This window comes from Photinus pyralis, unplaced genomic scaffold (genome assembly GCF_008802855.1).
Source record: "Photinus pyralis isolate 1611_PpyrPB1 unplaced genomic scaffold, Ppyr1.3 Ppyr1.4_unclustered_Scaffold7553, whole genome shotgun sequence".
NCBI classification, from domain to species: domain Eukaryota; kingdom Metazoa; phylum Arthropoda; class Insecta; order Coleoptera; family Lampyridae; genus Photinus; species Photinus pyralis.
In genome coordinates this window covers 3,949-27,846 of record NW_022172189.1, presented here as the reverse complement: position 1 = coordinate 27,846, position 23,898 = coordinate 3,949, and the positions used below count along the sequence as shown (strand labels likewise).

Below are 23,898 nucleotides of genomic sequence, written 5' to 3'. Positions count from 1 at the left end.
GCTGCGTTTCGGAGAGATATTTGCCCCAAGAAGAGCTGGTGAAATAATACTTTGAACTATCGCGGTTTACCGTCGGATAGTGATCATAAAAGTTTGTGTTCTGCCGTACCGCTAACTCAAAAAATCCGTCTCCCGCAGGCGATCAAAGCTAATAAACTAATAAAATAAAATTAAATACACGTGCTGTGTAGAAACTTTGGCAACTAGCCGTCTCCCACTCGCCACGCGAAGGATTTCCTGGACTAAGTTTCAGTTCAAACGCTAAACTTTGCTTTCGTTCCGAGGAAGGAAAGGCACCGTGGATTTTTGTTTCCGTGTGTTAAATTCAAGCCACCCCCTAGGAAGTCACAGAGACCTAAGTGTCAGGTTTCATCACATCCACCCTGTACCAGAGGAAAGAGCAGTTCACAAGATCGGCTGTACAAAGGTTGTAAAGGTTAGTCTAAATTAAATTTGTAATATTCTGTAAAATTCCACTTTTTGGTAATTAAGCTATAGTAAAAAAATTTTTGATTTGATTGTTTATTAAAGTCCAATGAACGATTACCAAAGAGTAGGATAAATTTTGTGTTTATTTAAATAAGTCCCAGCCCATGCTGGATTAAAAACCGATTACCTGTTGTTGCAATTTTCAAACTGTAGAGGATGGCTACCCCTTGAGTAAATTAGTCTCAGCTGTTAGGATTTTTTATTTAGTTTAGTTGTCATTGTTAAGCTAGTGTTTTTACAAGGAGAAGAGAAGAACTGCTAGATCCCTGTAAATTGTTTGTATCGCTAATCTTATTTCAATATATTATCTATTTGGTTTCAATGTGCCTGTTTTTAACGAAGAACGAGGGGAAGGAAAGGGAGGAGTAGGAGTTAAAGCAGAAGACTGGTAGGCGGCAGGTCAAGGTTTGTTACGCAGTTTCAAAAGAGTTAAAAGCCCACCGATTTGAGTTAGCCGGAGCATTTATTTTTATCGATTGAGCAGCCTAAGAAGAAGACGGTTTGCCTTGCCGGGCGGGACCGATGGTAATTTTCAAGTCCAGAAGGAACTCCCGTAGCAATTTATCATCTTCATGTTGTCTCAACTTCATCCATGAAATGTGGTTCAAGTGTGATGTGATTGTAAATGGTTCGCTGTCGTACCACGCATACTTTTCAAAATCTTTATCTTGGCATCTAACCATGACCGCTCAATCCTTTGAGTATTGGCACCGGTTATGGGGTCAACATAATTTTGTTGGTGATTTACTGTGCGATGTATAAAACCATGATCGCGTAAATTTGCATAGGCTGGCCATTCATCGGAGTGAATTGTAGAACCTGCTTCTACTTCTCTCTGTATTATGGGCAATAGCGTTGCTCGATCGCGTCTTTCTACAACAAAGTAGCGAGCCTCGTTTGGAGTGCATAACCCAAAAACTCATGGTCCATCAACTCTTCGGCCGTGATTCCTGTTGTTTTCTACTTCGGCGTCACTTTCTTTCGATTCTGGAGGCGCATCGCCTTGAAGTAGCCGTCCACGATTATACTTCCTCCTTCCACCAAATCGAGCTTCATCAATTTGTACCGGTTGTTGCTCAGTTCCTTGTAACCTGCCTCGACGTTGGACGGAAACTATGTCAGTACAAACTTCCCGACATAAATTGTACCAATCGCAGATCGTTGCTTCACTTTTACCAGTGAATGTAACCGCCGATTTGTATGAAATTTTGCTTACAAACATGAATACCATTTCCAAAATTTCACATAACGTAAGTCGACAATTAATTCGTCCATTTAAGTCGGTAAAGTGGAAAAATTGGTTTCCATGGCGTATTGACCTCATACTTTGGCATCCTCGTACTGGACATCTGAGAATCGGTACAAACTCGCCCTTTCGATTTTTTCTGCGTTTTTCCTGCATTTCTGCTCCACAACGAGCACATCGACTCCCTTGCTGATTATCGGCCAATAATTCATGTTGACGAAGAAAATTAACAGCGGTATTCTCTGAAGAGACGATATTTAAGTAAAAATCGCGCAACAACATCTTGGAGTGTCACTTGATATGGACTAAACAAATTAACAAACGGTCCGACATTTTAAACTAGACCTTTCCAATTAACTACATGTCTAATGAGGCCCTAATGGCATTCAATTTCTAGAAATAAGAATTCTTCACCTTGGTCTCGGCTCTAATGAGGTGTAATGACATTCTGTTCCTAAAAGTAGGGATGCTTCACTTTCATCTATGTATTAATTAATAGAGAGCTATTAATGACAATGAATCAGTAAATAACTTTGAGGTCTAATGAGATCTAATGACATTCTATTCCTAGAAATATAAGGGTTCTCCACTTTCACCTAGGTAATTCCAAGATGATAAATTCATTGCCATCCTTATGGATATTGCTACTTTATATATTATGTAAATCATTTTTTTTACGTTGACAATATTTACAACTATTTATATTTCTAGGTAATTTTTGATTTTGCCATCCGATTGTGCTTCAAAAATGATAAGAAATGACGCGGCATATAAAATGTGAACCGCACATTTGGTAGATCGCATACTAAATAAAGTAGCACCGAAAAAATACTATTACATACTATTACTCATAGTTTTCGGTTTTTCAAAACCGTAGAAATCGACAAAATAAAAAGGTTCATTTTACTATAAATCTGCAGATATGCCTTGGAATTACTTAAAAAAACATCGATCACGTTTCATTATTTGCCTTTGACAAGAAGTGTTATGGTTACGCAGTTTTCTTAATGAGATTGGCGAAGATGTAACAAGTGCAACACCTTTATTAGTTGACAACCAAAGTGCAATACGATTAATTAAAAGTTCAGAGTTTCATAAATGAACCAAACATATTGACACAAAAATGTATACTTGTTTATAAATTAGTTAATCATAAAATTGTTTATAATGTATTCTATTTTTCATTTGCCTATTATATGCCACATATCTGTCATATGAGATCTATAAAGCAGTCTATGACGGCCAAGGGCATAATGGATTGTCATTTCATTATGCCCCAACGGCTTGTCAAATATATTGACGGATTTATATTATGTAATGTATTGGTTTTTTTACTTAGTGCATTCTTAATAGTCTTTACCGCATTTTCTGCGGCTCCATTACAATGGGGGGAATATGGAGGTGAGGTCATAAATTTGATTCCATTTTTACTTAAAAATTGTTTAAATTCGAGAGAAACGGCGGGACCGAAATGTCATGTACTGCACCAAAAGAGACAAGGTGTTATTTGGTTATATGGACACCTCATGAGTGCGTAATACAAGAAATTGTACCTAAAAGATGAAGAGTGATCCACCAACATAGATATTTTAAAAGAGTTTTACTTGGATAAGTTTATTCCGTTTATATGTGACGGAGTCACGGTCGATTAATTTTTAACTTGTATTATTAATATTTATAACATCCTGTAAGTTTTATCACTCTTGTGAGACAAATTTGTAATCGTACATTTTAGGCCTGATGATGGCTTGTTAGCCGAAACATGTCGCATTACAATTAAAGATTATTCCAAGTGTATGGGGAAGGTTTTGTGTTCACTTCCTAATAATTATCATACAACCCCATTTCGAGTTCAACAGAGATTGGACACCAAAATTAACATGTAATTACATATATTGTATTGTGTTTATGTATTTATTTATTTATTTAGTAGGTAATGTATGGCACGCCGTTTGTGCCAAAATTAAAATGTGAAAAATCAGTGAATGTAAATAATTTTAGGCAAATGTAAATAATTTTTGCGCAAATGTAAATAATTTTTACGCAAATGTGAATAATTTTGAATATTTCACATTTTTGTTCCATCAAAATTATTTATAACTTTATTCAAAAAAATATTTACATTTGTAAGCAAAATTCCTCACAAATGTGCCCGCTACAAATGTGAGGAAAAAGTGGTTCCTGTGGTTCACCGCCAGATGGCGCACCGGGCAGCGACTGACGCCGGCGTAACGTGATTTCGCGCCGATCAGCTGACACAACACAAGCAACACAACAATTCACGTGTGAGACTTGAATAATTGAATTTACGTTGATTTACATTCCCTCGTGCTCCTGCCCAAACTCGGACGTTATTTTCACCTGTTCAGTAAAGTAAAGTGCAAGTGTGTTCTAGTGGATCGCGGCCACTTCAATCTAACAGGTAGGTTCTGTTAATCAATTTTCTTTAATACCGCTAATACTTAATTTTTTTTTAGATTTGCAATGGATCGCCAAGTTGATGGCATTGTATCTAATATTTTGTCAAGTCCTCAGCTTCGTAATATATTGGAAGACGCAGTAAGAGGTGCGACAAGTGAACATAATGCCTCAACTACCTCCATACAATCAGTTTCTAATGTACCTGCTACATCAGTTAGACCCAACCCAATAATGGATTTAATAAGTGCAAGTTTTACACCATCTTTATCAAATTCCGTAAGACGAAAGATTTTCTGACTATTACCTACTATACTAAAATCTTATTTATTTCAGGTGACATCCATTATAAAAGATGGCCACGTTGGTAGACCAAGATATGACATTACAAAAGAGCAAGTACTTCACTTCAGATCACTAGGTTTTAAGTGGTCGAAAATAAGTGAAATTTTGAATATTTCAAGGAGGACTTTATATCGGGTCAAAGACACCCATAGCATCACAGAAGAGACGTTTAATAGACGAAATAAAATCTATAATACAGGACATTATGATGGGAACTCCAAATGCTGGAGAAACATATATTTTAGGAAGTATTTGTGCGCGGAACATGAAAGTACCTAGAGCTACCATACGAGAGATTTTGAAAGAAGTAGATCCATTAGGAAGATCAGAGCGTAAGAGAAAAACGATTAAACGTAGAGTCTACAATGTAAAGGGTGCAAATCACTTATGGTAAGTTGTAGAAATATATAAAAATCAAGAGTACATTGAGTATTTTAGGCACATAGACTCCAATCACAAATTGATAAATTTCCGATTCGTATATCACGGTTGTATAGACGGTTACAGTAGAAGCATCATATACCTAGAATGTATGCACAATAATAAAGCTGACACTGTACTTTCATTATTTGAAAAGGGTGTACAGAACTTTGGTCTGCCAAGCCGTGTTCGAGGAGACCATGGTACTGAAAACGTAGCAGTAGCCAGATACATGTTGACTCAGAAAGGCATTAACCGTGGGAGTTTCATAACTGGCCGTTCTGTGCATAATCAGCGTATCGAAAGATTGTGGTCAGAAGTGAATAGAGTTGTGTCCAAACACTACAAAGAACTATTTTTAATGATGGAAGAAGAAAATTTGATTGATGAAACTAGTGAGATAGATCTGTATTCTTTGACGTATGTATATTTGCCAAGAATACGCCAGTCATTAAAGGAGTTTGTGTCGCAATGGAATAACCACGGTCTGAGGACAATGAACTGTAGATCCCCGCTACAACTGTGGAACACATCCATAATTGAAGGAAGTGGACATGATGAAGACAGTTTATATTGGAAAGAGCCTGACTACTATGGTGTGGAAGATTCCACATCTTTTCCGGAAATTGTAACTTCTAACAACGTTATCGTTCCAGAATCCAACATAAATTTAACTGTACAACAATTTCAAAGATTGGTTGAAGCAGTTCCAGATCCATTACGAAATGATAATACCCATGGAATTAGTCACTATTTATGTATAAAAAATTTACTGAATACGTTAGTGAATTGAAATAATTTTAAGAAAAACTATACATTCATAAAATTACCTAGTTAGTATTTTTTAATAAACGTAAGTGTTTTCTAAACATAAGGTTACTAATTTAGCGCAGTAATAAGCACCTAAAATCAGTTTCCAGTCCATACTAGCCTAATTATTTTTTTACATACATTAGGTAGGTATATAATTTTTCATTCACTTGTAAATGCTGCTGGGTCTTTCTTATCTTATAGCCTTTTCAAACCATATTTTACTGGTTTTAAATTGTCTTCAGCACTTCATTTTTCAACTTATCGTGTGAGTAGACGCAGCCTCAATGTATTACTATTGAGAACAGTAATATTATGCAACTTCTTAAGAAAATTAAAAGTTATCCACCATCCTTGAGCCATTGAAAACAAAATATAAGGAATTTACTAACAGGAAATATCTCTGTACTGGGTTTTTGCAGTAAAAATAATTACTACAGCGGTTAACAACTAATGAAGCAATGAGTCATTAGAGTTTACTCTTGCTCTTTTCTTATTTCTTACTCGCATTAATAATCACGTAAGGCTAAGCTATTAAATTAATTTGAATGTTATTGAGAGTCCATAGAAATTACTACAGTTATTCAAAATGATTATTTATAATGTGAGTCGTTAGAAATTAATACGAGAATTGAAATTATAGTTCAGTAATGCAGCAATTACATAAGAATGCAATTGGATCCTAGTCGGCTGAAAAAAAAATAGTTGGTCATACATTTTCTCCATTGTATTGAGAAATATGATAAAGGTAAAAAATTATTAACCAATTGTACTTTTTTGTCAATCCACTAGGATCCAATTGCATTCTTGTTACGGACCTATAAATCTAGCTTCACTCAAAACAATTCTCTGAGTCTCATTACAATTGGACAATAATTATGCAAGTGTCAGTAAAATTTAAAATCAATAAGTCTGAGTCATTAAAGTTTCAAGTGAATTTTAAAATCAGTAACAGCATCATATTCAAAATGTCAATATAATTTAACAGCAATTCTCTGAGTACAATTGGATCATGTTTCTATCATACGGAATAATCTTCATTAAGGAATGTAGATGGCACCAAAGAAAAATATTTAACATTATATAAAGCAAACATTTTACAGAAATATTTATCCAAATTCAAATAAACCATGAAATACTAAATTAAATCTATTTCCCTAATTATTTAATTTCGGATAAATATTTCTGTAAAATGTTTGCTTTATATAATGTAAAATATATTTCTCTAGATCTTTTACTTTTCAGTTTTTGAAAATTCGTTGTATATTCTAAAATTCTTGCAAAAAACTGAAATTTTTTACATAATCAAGTAGTCTATGGAAAGCCTCGCCTTAACAGACGTTGTTTCTTCTAACTGACACAAGACGATTTTTAATATTGTTGCTTAGAAAATTATAACACTAGCACATATACAGTTCATTTAGTATAGTATAGTTTATTTGTAAGACAATACAATTATATACAAATAAGTACAACAACCTCACATAAGGTTACCCTTGTGCGTGAGTACGTTACAACATTTAAAATTGGTATCACCTAAACTTTCATAATGGCCGTTGTTTCCATTACCATTACTTGTAGTTGTAGTCCCAGGACCAAAATGATTATTGATATAAAACGATCTCGGGGAATCTTTAAATACTGCCATTACTTTAGTTTTTATATTTTACATAGAGAAAAAAAAATACTTGAAAATTTGATGTGTGTCATCTTGACACACAAAATTTATGAATTTGAGAACTCGAGAAATTGAGAATTTGACAAGGTTAGGATTTGGGAATTTGAAGATTTGGAGAACCTGTAAAGTTAAGAATGTAAGAATTGTAGAATTTAAGTTTTTGGGAAAAAGTGAATCTCAACCTAAAATTCCTTAGAAATATCACTTGTAATCAAAATTTTCAGAAGGATAATCATATAACATCAACGATATAACATAACAGCAAATGTTTATAGCAGCATCTTTATTCTAATACCTACCATTAACAATATGGCAGTGAAATTTAAGTTCACTTAATTGTTTACTAGTTAATCAATTTCATTGTTTAAAAGAAACACAACAGTATGCTATATTGTATAGAAATATTATAAAAATAAAGAACACAAACTTAGGAACTCTTGATATCACATGTTACAGTCTAAAAAAATGCATACAAAAAACAGTAAAGTTTTTACACATATACTACTAAATATTGCTTTACATTCAGCAACATACAGGGTGTCAATCGAGGCACCCTTAGTGACTCGTTGGTAGCACGAGTACTTTGTAACTTTTTTTCGACAAAGAAACGACTTATGTCAAAATTTTCGTAAGGTTATGGTTTTTTTTTATGCTCGCAATTTAGCTTTACCATTTTATCAACTTTTTGTGTAATCTTTTGGGAGAAGAGTCGCTTAGTATTTTATCTAAAAAAGATACGATTACGTTAGTGTGTCTCACTTATATTGTGTATAATGTTTACGGAGAACGGAAAATTTATTTTGTTTATTGTAGGGTTGCGAAAAGGGGAAGAGGTAGGTATATGCTCTCAATACTTTTCCAAGACAAATGTAAACGTAAGTGTCTACGTTTTCCCTTGCGAGAAGGGGAAGGTATGCTCTCAACACTTTTTTTTAAGACAGATGCAAACGTAAGTGTCTATGTTTTCCCTTGCAAGAAATAAGGGAAGGTATATAATGCTTTTCCTATGACCCTTTTTTTTCGGTTGTAAGGGGGTAAAAAGCAACTTTGAAAATTTGTACGGGGCAACCTTAATCGGCTAGAATTTAACTTATTCCACTATAATAATATATTTGTGGATAACTGGCCGGTGGGGCGACAACGTTTTGAGTTGGGCAACGTATATCGACGATCCCCTCTTTTTCTTCAATATTGTCCATAAATAGTGTGGCCCGCGCGACTCTTACGGGAATGTATGGTCATTATATCATGTGATTCCGTGGTTCATTATTCTTTACAGGACAAAGTAACAGTTTTGCAATGTACGATTTTGTTTCACAATGTGGGCTTTTGTAAGCACATTAGCACAATGAATCGTTGTTCTGTTTTTGCTACGGCGGCGCCCCGTGTAGTCGCGTTAAGTTATCTTTGCCGACTTGGCTACTTCTATAAAACAAATGTATCTGATCGAAATACTACCGGACTAATGAGAGACACCTACGTATAATGGTGAGTATATAGTGTATTATTTACCCAAGACAACCCAATACCCTAGCTACTGTGCAGACGTCGTCATCATGCCTTCCAGAGAGGTCGTATTGGATTGGAATTTCGTTTGCGACATGATCAACAGCGCCCATCCGAATGTCGCGCGTTTGTTGAGAGCAAAGATGTACAGCGGCCCGATTAATTACAGGGATCGCGTCTATATCGCTGCGTTCGGATTTCAAAACGGAATTCACCCCGACGTGTTATGTTCTGCTTTGAGAATAAACCCCAACTGCACCGCTCCTAAGATGCGAAAAATCAAGGACTTGTACGTCTATTGGAATTTTGACGCGCCGCACGGAGTCGAAGAGGAGCCTCACTTCTTTCAACGACGAGAACGTTATTACGCCTACGATTTACAATTCAAGGTGCTCCTTACGTTGAACGGCAATCGCAGGCAATAGGAGGTGGATTTTTATGCCGTCATAAAAAAAGGGCTCTTTTCAGAGCCAACACGTGTGATCGTTAAAGAAAGACGTATACGCCATAAAGGTACCTAAACTATATATGCGTTCTACTTCGCTAACATTTGTAATGTAACGTAATTGATGAAACCTGAAATTGCAAACCACCACCGGTATGATTCGAGATTAAGCAGTGTTAGGGTTTAATATGAACGATATTAAATAAAATACATTTGACGTATAATATGCTTATTCTTTGGGAAATGACAAAGTTTTGCATCAAATATTAAATTTGATGTAATAGTTGTGCTTGTTTTTATAACTTTGTGCTAATTCGTGATCAATAAAACGGTAATTTCTTCATAAATCATCTAATTCTGCAGCTTCGTAAAAAACATTTCGACCGTTTGGGAGGTAGTTACGTAAGAAAAATGGAGTGCCAATACCTCCGTTTTTTAGTACATCTTACTGTATAATAGATCCTTATATGCTCGCACCGTGTATTTCGGCACTCTTTGGACGTTAGCCGTATGTACGAGATAATTGCGGAGGACTTCACGTCGTTATATCCACATTATAAAATACGGGTAGGGACGTTTCATACCCGGACAACTCATACCCGGACGACTCATACCCGGACACCACATACCCAGGACAACTCATACCCAGGACAACTCATGCCCAGGACAACTCATACCCAGTACAATTGGTACCCAGGACTATTCATACCCCATGATAACTCATACCCAGCACTATTCTTACCGACGATAATTCTTACATAGGGTGCGCCATACCCGGGAAATTTTACACATGTGGGCATCATCTCGGGACACGTTTGGCAGCACCCGAGGGAATATCTACCGCATTTCACAGTTTAACTGTTGATCCAAATTTTCATTATAAAATAATGAGGGGATGAAACTGAACAGTTCTTCGACATGTTCAATATAAATAAACCTTGAGGATCCAAAGGGGTATATTATGGAGTATATAATGCGGTAGTTATTCCCTCGGGTGCGGACAAACGTGTCCCGAGATGATGCCCACATGAATAGTACAGGGTATGAGTTATCATGGGGTATGAATAGTCCTGGGTACCCATTGTACTGGGTATGAGTTGTCAGGGGTGTGTACTGGGCAGAGCTGGGCTAACTACTTGAAAAAAGTAGTGGAATATAACTACTAACTACTTTATCAAAGAAGTAGTTTAACTACTTGGTAGTTAACTACTTTATCAAAAAAGTAGTTAGAATACTAACTACCAAGTAGTTAGTAGTTAAATGTGCAACTACTTTTTTAACTACAAGATAAACCTGCAGTTCACCATTGTGATTTAAAAACCGCGCTTAAAAATATTAAATTAAAAAAGCATCAAATGAACGAACACAAAATGATATACAATTTTTTATTCTTTCCATTCTGGTACAAAAATATAAAACTAAAAAAAACAAACATAACATAAATACAGTTCCTTTTGGTACAAAAACAAAACTAATTTTACTATCCAATAGTAATAGGAAATAAATAATAGATAAATGATAATACATACATATTACATGTGTATTTAATGTGTATGTAATAAGGATAAGGTTAACAAATTGTAATTTTGGCTCTATTTCTAAACCTACAAATTTTTCTATATCTTAGGTTTGCTGATTTGCTTTTAAAAGCACCAATTGTTCAAAAAGATTGTCACATATAGCATGTCTTCTTGACGAATTAATCAAGGTGGCAAAATTGAACATCCTTTCAACTGCAGCCGATGATGGTAAGTTGGTGTTATATCTTATAAATATTTGTTTAATTAATTTATAATCATGTAGCATTTCTTTATTATTTCTTTTATCCTCCAAATACTGTAATAGCTCTAGTTCCAATTTGTTTTTTATTAAATCTTTTTTTGTTTCTGATGTGTTTTTGTATTTATCATAATTTTTTTAATTTTGCTCTTCCTTGAAATCAAAAAAATTATTTTCAGGTTGTACATCGCTTACGATTAAGTTCTGATCGTTTTCATCTACAATATTTTCATTAAACAAATCACAAAATTTATTTATAATCTGCTTTAAAAGGGTTTCTTTATTTATGGTGGAATCAATTTCTTGATAAACATTCAACCATCGTAATTTAACGGACGGTATTGTTATTGACGCAATTATAGCCTCAAGAGAATCTTCATTTCTTGAAAATAAACGCTGAATCGTTTTAATAACTGTGTTCCAAGTTTTTCAACTACAAATTGAAGATTTCTTATATTCAAATCACTTTTTAGTTTATCAAATTTTACTTTCAATGAAATAATGCTCGGTAAGAGATAACCATAGAAGGTATTCTGTTCACCTTGTAAAAAATTAAGTGTTTCAGCGACGGGAGATAATATTGCTAAATACTCCTCAAGGTATATAATTTCAGTCTCTTTTAAGCCATCTTTAATATCAAGTTTTTCACATAACTCTTTTAATTTATCTTTCTCGTCAATAATTTGCTTAATTGAAGTGTACAACGAATTCCATCTCGTTATTGCTGGGTAACTTAACGTATGTCCCAATATATTGTTAATAATTTCAGCACTTTTTGGCCTACCTGCTTTATTCCATAATAAATTGCACTTGTGTAAAACTTTTTCATGTCTATTCTTAAATATTTGGTTCGTCTTAAGAATATTATTGATGTCCGTTGTTGCCAACAAATTAAGCGTGTGGCTGGCACATCGTTTGTGTTTTGGTAGTGTATACTCGTTGAATTTAAAATACGCGTCATGGGCATTCTCATCATTGTGAGCGTCCTGTTCCATCTCTTCATCTTCACTCATTGAAAATTTAAGTCCAAATTCTGAAAATGCTTTTACAAAATTGCTTCCATTGTCGGTAATGGTCGAAACGATTTTTGTATTATCCATGTCAAATGATAGATTAATGTCTTCGAGAAGCTCTGCAATTCTATCATAGGAATGTGTGCCAGCGAACCTTCGGCAGGCCAAAGCGAAGGAATGTCTTTTAAGGTGCTCATCTATGAAATGTACGGTGACTCCCATAAAGCTTCATCTTTTTCCAGACCAAACGTCAGCGGTAGAACACACAAATTTACTATAGCGCAAAGTCTCCTTAATTTTCAAAACTTGACTTTTGTATGTCTCTTCAATTTGGCGCGTTAAAGATCTTCTACTCATAACTCTAAAATTTGTGCTAGAAAATAAATCTCTAAAACTGTCATTATCTACAACTGATAATGGAACCATTGTTTGTACTACAAATCTTACTAATTTATTATTAAAAGTTTTTTGACTCTCGGTTCTTCTTTTGTTACTATAAGAATTATCTATAGTTAGTTGTTTAGAATTCGCGCTAGAGTCGGATTGAAGTGATTGGTTACTTCTTTTCTGGCTACTTAGTTTCTTATGTTCCTGATATTTTTCAAAACTTCCTTGATGTTTTGTTTTGATATGTTTAATAAAATTGCACGTAGAGGGATAGGTACCTTTTAACCGAATATCTTTAGATAAGCAGAGCTCGCATTTAACCTCAACTTTATTTCCTTTAATGCTAGTTATAGAAAAAAACCGTCCATCAAATAGGGCTGCAGATTTTAATTTCTCGATTTTATCGATATTTTCGGTGGGTTCAACTACTTCCAGAACTGACGAACACGAACTAAAAAAAAACAAAAATAAAATAGGTAGTGGCATGCTATAGGAGGAGGAGGATGGCACGGACGGACGAACAAGGCATTTTTAAACGCTCCACAGACAGTACGATTTATCGTACGACTTTGGATCGATACTACCGTCTGAATGTCACGATAATCTTACCATGTTGTTCGACTTATCGTTTACGTTTTTAGGGAATTACGTCGTACGGCAAGTTGAAACGACTTGTCGTACGACAAATCGTACCATCTATAGGGCGCTTTAGTTATTAAAAATATCGTTCTCGTGTTGGATAAACGGTCTAGTGGGCGACTGGGCGCATATCAATAAAAAGCAATAATTCTACTTTGAAAAGTGAAATGACGTCTATGTACTGTACTAGTGCGCCCGAGGCTTTATTGTTTTTTTTTGTATTTACATTACAACCATTGTAGAGTAATGAACTAATACCTGAAACATGTCTCGTTTGAAGTATTTGGCTGTGGCTCCTTAGAACATCCTGGCATGGATAACTTGTCGTTGGTCTTAGTGTGTATTCCAAAAAAATCTGTGATTTTTTTACGTTTATTTTTCTTGTTTGGTTCGTAGTCTGAATCGGTATCACTTCCAGGAAATGGTTCTTCCATATCCATGAAATCTTGTACCTTATTCTTAGAAATCTGAAAACAACATTTACAGGTGTAAAGTAAATCATGTATGTAGCATGTAGCATGGCTACATACAGTTGCGTAACTAGAAGTTTGCCCCCCCCCCTCCTGTCGCGAATCATGTACAAATGCTCCCCTTTATCCTAACTCTGTATTTGATCAGGATGACTGCAGATATTTTTAGAGGAGTGAGGGGTTAAGGAGTTGACGTTTAATATGCTTTTCCCAAATAAAGATAAGATGCGACGTTTTTATAGTGACGCATTTACTTATATATTAAACAAAGAAGCAAATCTATATACAAAATGAAAAGACAGAAAAATTAAAGAGCATAAAATTTCCTATAAAACTACGTTTAGCAGGTATTTTGTTTTTGCATTGCATTGTAAATTCCAGTTCCATTTTAAACTAATACCAAAAAACCAAAAAAAAGTTCGTTTTTATGGAACGCCAATTTACTATTTATTAACTGCATTTTAAGTATAGCATTTTAATTGGTTACGTTTATATGCCATTGTAATAAAATGGTTTTGTTAAATTAAAATCCACATTTTCTTGGAGTACGATAGTAATTTAAATAGTTTCCTTTGTAACATGTCACAAAATAACGACGTTTATATGACGAATCCCGTAGCACCACTTCAGTTTTTAATGCCTGTAAATACTATAAATTGCATTTAAAATGCGATAGGTTTATTTTGAATGCTTTTTCTTTGCGATCATCTACATCACAAACCTATTTAAATGCTGGTGTGTACAAGATGCGTTTTACTATTTATTATACATTTATAACGTATACCAAAATATTTAAATAACAATTGAATTGTTACCAACAAATTAAACATGTCAAAAAAATGTTAGCCAAATGTATGCAAATGTAGGAAATGTTAATATGGATTTTAGCGTTTGAATCCTAAAACACTACAAGATGACAGAGATGAATATTAAACATTGCCAATTTAATTGTCATGCATCAAAATAAATAGCAATTTGTATAAAAGATTTAAACACATAACGCATTTATTTGGAACTGTCCAGCTATACCAGAAGTGAAATACATTTGCTGCTGTGTGTAATTGAATTGATATTAAATAAAATTGAGTCGAGTATATTTGCATCCAAAAAAAATGTAAACCATTCTCATGCGTATATCAAATTAAATCGCATGCATTGAAATTCGTATATATGCACTTTAAGAACAAACGTTATTCACGTATTGGATTAAAATAGATACCCGTTGCGATATTACCAATGGAAATAAAATTATTCGTAAGGTATGGCATAAAAATTAAATCGAAGTTTAAGATGTAGCATTGAATTCCAATGTATTTAATAGTGCATCTTTTAATTCAAATGAACGTCGAATTATTTTGTGAATCATTTCTATGCGATACACCGCATTAAAATACAGCGCATTTTAAGTGTGCTTATACATACAATGGAAATTCGGTCTGCATAAAATGTATCGCATAAGAATGAGACACAAATTTAATGTATCAAATGGAAATGGTATGAATGAAAATTACTCTGCATGCAAATGCGCAGTTACGTTAGAGAAGGAAAGTAGCCGTAGGTCTTAGGTACGTTTTATTTGCGGTTGCGCAAAAACAAAACAGCTGTTATTGATTGTTACTTACATCGAACGTGTAAATGGATTAATTAATACGTTCATCAATTTTGAGAAGGCAAGGGATTTATTGGGTTATTTTCTGTCGGTCACACGTGACCTTTACAGTTTTTACGTACATATTCGGTAAGTCCAATTTTACGATTCCTTTTATGATAACAGTAAACAATGAATGTAGGATTTGCACCTGCTGCGCAATATTGTTTAATATAAAGCAAGAAAAAGGCCGATGGAAATCGAAAGATGTGCAAGAGGCGCCGGGTCCCCTTAACAATAAATTGGAGGTGTACGCTGTCGCTATAAAAATAGGTAATCTCAAATTTCACTTATTCTTACCTGTAATGCAAATTGAGTGAACAGTTACAGGTTCGTGGGAATTAATAATGGATAAAGAGTCCAGAGATAAACCGTTAATGGAACGAAGCTCATGTTCTACGACTCTTGTAAGGAACAAGCACATCGACAAGTTGATGCTCCTTCGTAATGGAAATTGTGTCGAGTTCAATCGTGATATATCTACTAACACGATAAGTTAAATATGTAATCTCCATTGAATGAGAAATTTGTATACATATTTACAAGATGCTAATACATGTACCTGTGTAGAAACACGAGCACGTGAGACATTGTTAGACACGTATCTCGTTCTGTTTGATGGGTGCACCGTAGTATGTAAACGATGACGTCGCTAACAAAGTTACACAAAGATTGTCAAAAAAAATTTGTATCCTGATAATTAAACGATTATCCTATTCGTCATCTGGAAGCGTTTATTTCAAAAGTGAACCACACACCGAGAAATGTAACTTCCCTACATACCAAAAGGCAGATTGAAAGAGAAGTCCTCGCAGGGATGATAGAAGCGTAGTTCCTCTTAACCCTTCAGTGGTGACGCACGGTCTCTCAGACCGACGAAAAGTATTTTTCAAATTTTTATAAAAACGATGCAGCGCATGGCACTGCTAGTTCTGCTAGCTTAATATTTTGCGTGTCTGAGTTTAGTACCAGACGAACAACTTGATGAAGCAAGCCGTTCTTTGACAATTTAGTGCCGTGGGTAATTGGCCGCTTTCCAGTGCATTGATGCTACGAAAATTCTAGTCAGCGCAGCATTGCAACGCGCATCCCCCCATAAGCTTAGTATTGTGTATAATTCAATTTAGTTATGTTCAGTGGCGGTCCCAGGGGGCCCGGCCCCCCCCCTATTGTTCATTTTTTTCATCAGATTTATTCTTTTCCGTGTTGGGACAAAGTTCGGGTTTGGGCCCCTCCCTTTACCAAATCCTGAGACCGCTACTGTCAGTGGCGGTCCCAGGGGGGGGCCACGGGCCCCCTCATTCATTTTTTTCATTAGATTTCTTTCATTTTTTTCCATGTTGGGGCAAAGTTCGGGTTTGAGCCCCTCCCTTTACCAAATCCTGGGACCGCTACTGGTTATGTTACAAGAATAAAATTTATTTTTCGATTTATATGCCTTTATTTATTGACTGTACTTTTTCCTTTATTTTAAGCCAAGTTGCATGCGTAGTAACTACGAAATCAAGCCAAAATCAAATTCGGTCTCTCAGACCGAGGTCACCACTGGTGTTCCAAAATTTCACGTCACCACTGCAGGGTTAAAAACCCCTGTTAAAGTTTTTCTAGAAATGCTCCAGAATTTGAGAAATAAATTTTTAAAGTTGACCACGCACATACTTCTAAATAGAACACCTAACTTTGACATCGCATTAAAGAAGTTACAGAGAGGTTGGAAGAAAACCCCCTATAGGGGTGATAGAAGGGATGTTCCCCTTTAAAACCCATGTTACAGTTTTTCTAGAAGTGCCCCAGAATTTGAGAAATTAATTTTTAAATTTGACCTTGCACGTACTTCTAAATAGAACACCTAATTTTGACATCGCATTAAAGAAGTTACAGAGAGGTTGGAAGAAAACCCCCTATAGGGGTGATAGAAGGGATGTTCCCCTTTAAAACCCATATGTTACAGTTTTTCTAGAAGTGCCCCAGAATTTGAGAAATTAATTTTTAAATTTGACCTTGCACGTACTTCTAAATAGAACACCTAATTTTGACATCGCATTAAAGAAGTTACAGAGAGGTTGGAAGAAAACCCCCTGTAGGGGTGATAGAAGGGATGTTCCTCCTTTAACACCCTGCTCGCAGTTTTTCTGGAAGTGCCCTATCATTCGAGAACTTATGAGTGTGTTTGTTCATTCTTTTAAATGTGAACGTTGTGATTTAGGTAATTTTTGCTGTGCATGCGTGAGTTGTGGTTATGAAGCCGATTTTGCGTGATGATTGATGTCATTCACTTGAAAATGTTTGTTTATAATTTTCGGTGAAGTCCCAGACTATAATATAGGAAACCACGATCACTGCTTTTTTCATTCCATAAGAATCTCTCTTTTTGGTTATGTTATTGTGATCCTGTATATTCATTGAACTGTATACTATACGTTAGTATACAGTTCAATGTGTATATTGTACCTATAACGGTAGACAACTGCTATTTGCATTGCATGTAAGTGCACGTGCACGGCGTAGTAGTTACTGTTATGGAGGTGGTTATTGACAGTGGATCTATTACCTACTTAAAACCTTATATCTATCTGTATATACGTGTGCGTTTACAATGAACGTGTACAAAAATTTCATAAACCGTAACTCGTACATATCTGTATCGATTCCGTAAATTTACTTCGCTGTTTGCAATAAACCAAAGATCATATTACAAGTAGTATGATATTTGACCGTACGTAACTTTGAAACATTTTCAACCTTTGCGACTATGCGCAAGACTTACATATCGCTTACATATACGTACGTAAAAATTACGTTCATTGTAAACTTAACACCTTCGTATGTTTCTATACAGTTCAACTTTGCGAAATTTTTACGTTTTATGTATCTCTTACGTATACGTATATACATTGTAAACGCACACTTAATGTCTGTGTACAGTTCATACACGTTATTGTTCTGGTTACGGCTGGTAAAAGTTATAGCGAGGGCGGTAGAATAGACCTGACATAACTTAAATAACCGATTTTTTGGTTTTTCTAAAAGTAGGTACTCTACAATTTAAGAAAAAAATTAAGGCTGTACCAACGTAACTATCAACACGGAGATATAGTGGTTGTAATTTGATAACCAATTGTAAATAAAGTTATGCAAAGTCTAGAAATAAATTAATTTAAGAGAATTTCTTCATTCTTTTAAATGTGAACTTTGTGCTTTCCGTAATTTTTATTGCGCATGCGGGAGCTGTGGTTATGAACCCGATCTTGGCGGGCTAACGCCAACTTCAAATCACACCGGAATATTTGACCATATTCTGTAGTAGAGGGAATGCCAAACTAACATGGCTGCCTATTTGAATATTCTCGCTTAAGTTTCCCGCGAGAATCTGTCACTCGGGGGCCACTCCGAGTGCACTAAGATCGTGATCGTCATGTAGGACACCTACGTTGTGTAATAACTGGGTTCTCAGCAGGCACTGAGGGTGTTTTATGGATAAGGAACACCAAAAGTAAAAATAAATAGCTGATTAAGTTTATATTGAATCTAATACCAATACGATTACAGAGTGACCCGCATAATGGTTTTTAGCGGCGCCCCTGCAGAGGGTATTAGGTGGTTCTATACTACTCCGGCATTTACCTTACGAATTGGAAAACTGCAGGAAAACCTAATTCGGAGTAGTCCTATAACAAACATCTAATGTACAGCAGTTTTGAGCCCCCTCGAAACCGGGGTAAATACCCAAACCAAACCAAAATGGAATCGAGACATTCTCCAGGTATTACAACACATACATCAGGCAAAACTAAGAAGTGTTAAATATACCTCGACGGCCGGGAGGATTACCCAGGCCCTGTAGACATGGGCTAGCTAAAGTTGTTGGGTTCGGAACGAGTGAAAATGTTAGTGTTAGGTTCACCAAGGCCCGTATAAACTTGAATAACTCGATCCCCTCTAAACAAGCACACTTCCCTCTTGATTACTCCAGTCCCAAATAAGCAAATATAATGAAATGCAATGAAATAATCGAGAGTGACTAAAAAGCACAATACGCAAATATGTACACATGCAAGTATGTACAGCACAGATACAGCCCTACCGACAATGAAACATGACTGCCAATACCAACAAAGGTTACACATTAAGAGGTACAAGTGATTGAATCCAGTAAGTACATAAGTAAAAAGTTACAATCTACATTCAAGTTACACACATTATAGATTAATTGAATAAAGCTGTACCTGATACAAAAAAGCAAAAGCACACAGCAACGATTAAGGTATATCAAAATATTTTGAGACAAGCCGTACTTTACACTTCAGCCGGTTACAAGACAAAGACCATGAACACACATGTCAAATCCTATTTATTGAACAACCCAAGCCATTCGGTAATTTGATCTGCTAATACCCCTAAAAACCTCCCGAAAAAAAATTCTCAAAAGAAGGATTTGCGTAAATCGCAACATTCCTACACTCAAAATGTGCGATTCTCCCATAAGCTCAATAATAAATTTGGGAAAAATGGCGGAAATGAGCATATGGCCACACTGTCTTTATAGAGTCACTGTAATATGGGCACCGACAGCATAATACCTATTGGGCATTTACGAAAACTGGAGCGGTAGATCCACGATGGAAAATGTCGGTAAACATTTGATGATGACTGATGAGATGCGGTAACTTTGGTGCATGCCTGTTTATAGAACAATGCTTTTGTCATGTGTAAATGTAGCGCATAAATTTATAAACATATAGAGTAGGAAACAAAGATAGTTCCACAAACAGAACACCCTTCCCCATGTCAAAGGGTGCTGATAAATTATTAAACACAATGGAATAAGTTTCAATCTATAAAATGAACTAAAAATGCCGAAAATTACGATTTTTAGAAATAAACAGATATAGTTTCATCTGTCAAATCGCTACAGCGTTGCCGTCGTGACACACTAATTATCTTAAATTTTCTTATTAGGCCGTTTAATTTCAACTTATAATAGTTTGTTTTTCACCACCTTTATAAATATTTAAAAATCCATTTAGATCCTTTCTATATATCTATTATTAATATTAATTAAAAAATGGTTTCGCGAAATGTGACAAGTTCGCTTCCTGCAATATTTACAAACACGACGAGATTATGGCGCGTTTTGATAAGCATCAAGGCATCGCTATCTTTATTTCTTACTCTGAGATAAACAGCATATACCTACAAGGCTACATTAGCATATACTTACTACCATGAAAGTGTTTCGTAAGATCTAAGGTTTCGAATATAACAAAAAATGTACACAACGGAAGTCCTCTTGATAATTATTGAAGGAAAGCCAAAAAGATTGCAAAGTGAGGTTACAACTCTTGCACCTTTTTTTAGTGGCGCCGCGCGTGGACCAACCAGATGAATACACTCCAATTAGTGATCCATTTCGTTAATGTGATCGGTACATATGGTAATAAAAGAACACTGTAAAATAATTACCTATCACATTTTCGAACGCTACGGTATATATACCGGGATCTAAAGCTCCAATTTTTGTAAATGCCTCATAAATATATTACACCAATAGGCCTTCTAACCACCTCCATAACAGTGGCTACTAAGCCGTGGACTTGAATTTGGTTGGAAGTGGCTGACACATAGAAATTACCGTTACCAGGTACAATACACAGGACCACAAAAACTTATAACCAAAACGAAAAATTATGAAATGAATAAATTAGTAATCGTGGTTTAATATACTATTTAATCTGAAGACTTCGCCGAAAATAAATTACCAAACCTGTCGGCTGTCATGTGATTTAAGCTGAATTTATAGTTCCGTACCCGCAACACCGCACCGTACCGTAACGTTTGGAATTACTTGTTGCGCGTGAACATTTATAGTTCCCGTTTACGTTGCGTTAGAACGGTTACGGTACGTAGGAAATGCCCAAATCTTATTCCTTACGGTAAATCGCGCTAACGCGCCTGTCTTCGATAGTACTCGGATAATTCAAACAGTTGAGTTTATCCGGACGTTCGTTTCGTTTATTTACAGTAATTATTGACACTTTGTTGGTTATTATTATTTTGAAATGCACGTTACTCTTACTGACAGATGACTTACAATGGCAGATAAATACGCAAGCTCATCTCTTACCACTACGGTAACAATAAATCGCATAATTTTCGTTAACGTCAGATTTTACGGTTCCGTTCTTACGGCTACGGAACTATAAAGCCGGATCCGGCTTTAATGTGAATAACTGCAACAATTACACAAAATCGGCTTCATAACCACAGCTCCCGCATGAGCAAAACAGATGACCAAAATCACAACGTTCACATTTAAAAGAATGACCAAAATACCCTTAATCATTAAGTTCTCGAATTTTAGGGCACTTCCAGAAAAACCGCGAGCAGGGTGTTAAAGAGGAACATCCCTTCTATCGCCCCTATAGGGGATTTTCTTCTAACCTCTCTGTAACTTCTTTAATGCGATGTCAAAGTTAGGTGTTCTATTTAGAAATGTGCTAGGTCAAAAAAATTAATTTCTCAAATTCTGGAGCACTTCTAGAAAAACTTTAACAGGGGTTTTTAAGAGGAACTACGCTTCTATCATCCCTGCGAGGACTTCTCTTTCAATCTGCCTTTTGGTATGTAGGGAAGTTACATTTCTCGATGTGTGGTTCACTTTTGAAATAAACGCTTCCAGATGACGAATAGGATAATCGTTTAATTATCAGGATACAAATTTTGTTGACAATATTTGTGTAACTTTGTTAGCGAATGACACGTCTTCGTTTACATACTACGGTGCACCCATCAAACAGAACGAGATACGTGTCTAACAATGTCTCACGTGCTCGTGTTTCTACACAGGTACATGTATTAGCATCTTGTAAATATACAAATCTCTCATTCAATGGAGATTACATATTTAACTAATCGTGTTAGTAGATATATCACGATTGAACTCGACATAATTTCCATTACGAAGGAGCATCAACTTGTCGATGTGCTTGTTCCTTACAAGAGTCGTAGAACATGAGCTTCGTTCCATTAACACGGTTTATCTCTGGACTCTTTATCCATTATTAATTCCCACGAACCTGTAACTGTTCACTCAATTTGCATTACAGGTAAGAATAAGTGAAATTTGAGATTACCTATTTTTATAGCGACAGCGTACACCTCCAATTTATTGTTAAGGGGACCCGGCGCCTCTTGCACATCTTTCGATTTCCATCGGCCTTTTTCTTGCTTTATATTAAACAATATTGCGCAGCAGGTGCAAATCCTACATTCATTGTTTACTGTTATCATAAAAGGAATCGTAAAATTGGACTTACCGAATATGTACGTAAAAACTGTAAAGGTCACGTGTGACCGACGTAAATAACCCAATAAATCGCTTGCCTTCTCAAAATTGATGAACGTATAAATAATCCATTTATACGTTCGATGTAAGTAACAATCAATAACAGCTGTTTTGTTTTTGCGCAACCGCAAATAAAACGTACCTACGACCTACGGCTACTTTCCTTCTCTAAGGTAACTGCGCATTTGCATGCAGAGTAGTTTTCATTCATACCATTTCCATTTGATACATTAAATTTGTGTCTTATTCTTATGCGTTACATTTTATGCAGACCGAATTTCCATTGTATGTATAAGCACATTTAAAATGCAATGTATTTTAATGCGGTGTATCGCATAGAAATGATTCACAAAATAATTCGACGTTCATTTTAATTAAAAGATGCACTATTAAATACATTGGAATTCAATGCTACATCTTAAACTTCGATTTAATTTTTATGCCATACCTTACGAATAATTTCATTTCCATAGGTAATGTCGCAACGGGTATCTATTTTAATCCCATACGTGAATAACGTTTGTTCTTTAAAGTGCATATATACGAATTTCAATGCATGCGATTTAATTTGATATACGCATGAGAATGGTTTACATTTTTTTTTGGATGCAAACATACTCGACTCAATTTTATTTAATATCAATTCAATTACACACAGCAGCAAATGTATTTCACTTCTGGTATAGCTGGACAGTTCCAAATAAATGCCTTATGTGTTTAAATCTTTTATAGAAATTGCTATTTATTTTGATGCATGACAATTAAATTGGCGATGTTTAATATTCATCTCTGTCATCTTGTAGTGTTTTAGGATTCAAACGCTGAAATCCATATTAACATTTCTTACATTTGCATACATTTGGCTAACATTTTTTTGAGATGTTGAATTTGTTGGTAACAATTCAATTGTTATTTAAATATCTTCATATACGTTATAAATGTATAATAAATAGTAAAACGGCGCACCATATAAGTAGGTACTAATTTACGACCTGCTTTAATTTTGCTATGACATGACGTCAGATACTGTGACGAAACGCCAGTGAAACAAAGTTACACACTTTAGTTTTATACGCACTGAAATAACTTGCATTGGCGAAGAATAAAAATAATGAATTCTACCACCGTGCCACCCTTTGAATTTGTGTTTATCTCGATAATTTCGGTGATTTGACAATTTTTGATAACACGATACCAATGTTAAGTGTAAAAATGCTTAAAATATTTACACCTAGGTAGCAAATTGAAATAAAAATATAT

General features: G+C 35.2%; 1 protein-coding gene and 2 long non-coding RNA genes across 5 annotated transcripts; 2 read left to right on the top strand and 1 right to left on the bottom strand.

The window, feature by feature from the left end:
• Positions 1 to 3,796: 3,796 nt before the first annotated feature.
• Positions 3,797 to 5,816, top strand: LOC116182787. The gene is made up of 4 exons (XM_031503327.1): positions 3,797 to 4,157; positions 4,213 to 4,432; positions 4,490 to 4,888; positions 4,937 to 5,816. The coding sequence occupies exons 3-4, from the start codon at positions 4,704 to 4,706 to the stop codon at positions 5,709 to 5,711; spliced, it is 960 nt and encodes a 319-aa protein (XP_031359187.1). The 5' UTR covers positions 3,797 to 4,157; positions 4,213 to 4,432; positions 4,490 to 4,703; the 3' UTR covers positions 5,712 to 5,816.
• Positions 5,817 to 14,917: 9,101 nt separating this feature from the next.
• On the top strand, positions 14,918 to 16,016 carry LOC116182788. Of its 2 annotated transcripts, XR_004147616.1 has the most exons (3): positions 14,963 to 15,383; positions 15,436 to 15,566; positions 15,618 to 16,016. It is a non-coding gene; the product is annotated as an uncharacterized LOC116182788 (long non-coding RNA). The 2 variants fall into 2 exon arrangements; XR_004147615.1 differs by having other exon boundaries at positions 14,918 to 15,383; positions 15,436 to 16,016.
• A 5,957-nt stretch (positions 16,017 to 21,973) lies between these two features.
• LOC116182789 lies at positions 21,974 to 23,017 on the bottom strand. Of its 2 annotated transcripts, XR_004147618.1 has the most exons (3): positions 22,610 to 23,009; positions 22,427 to 22,557; positions 21,974 to 22,375 (listed from the first exon to the last, which is right to left on the bottom strand). It is a non-coding gene; the product is annotated as an uncharacterized LOC116182789 (long non-coding RNA). The 2 variants fall into 2 exon arrangements; XR_004147617.1 differs by having other exon boundaries at positions 21,974 to 22,557; positions 22,610 to 23,017.
• Positions 23,018 to 23,898: the final 881 nt, after the last annotated feature.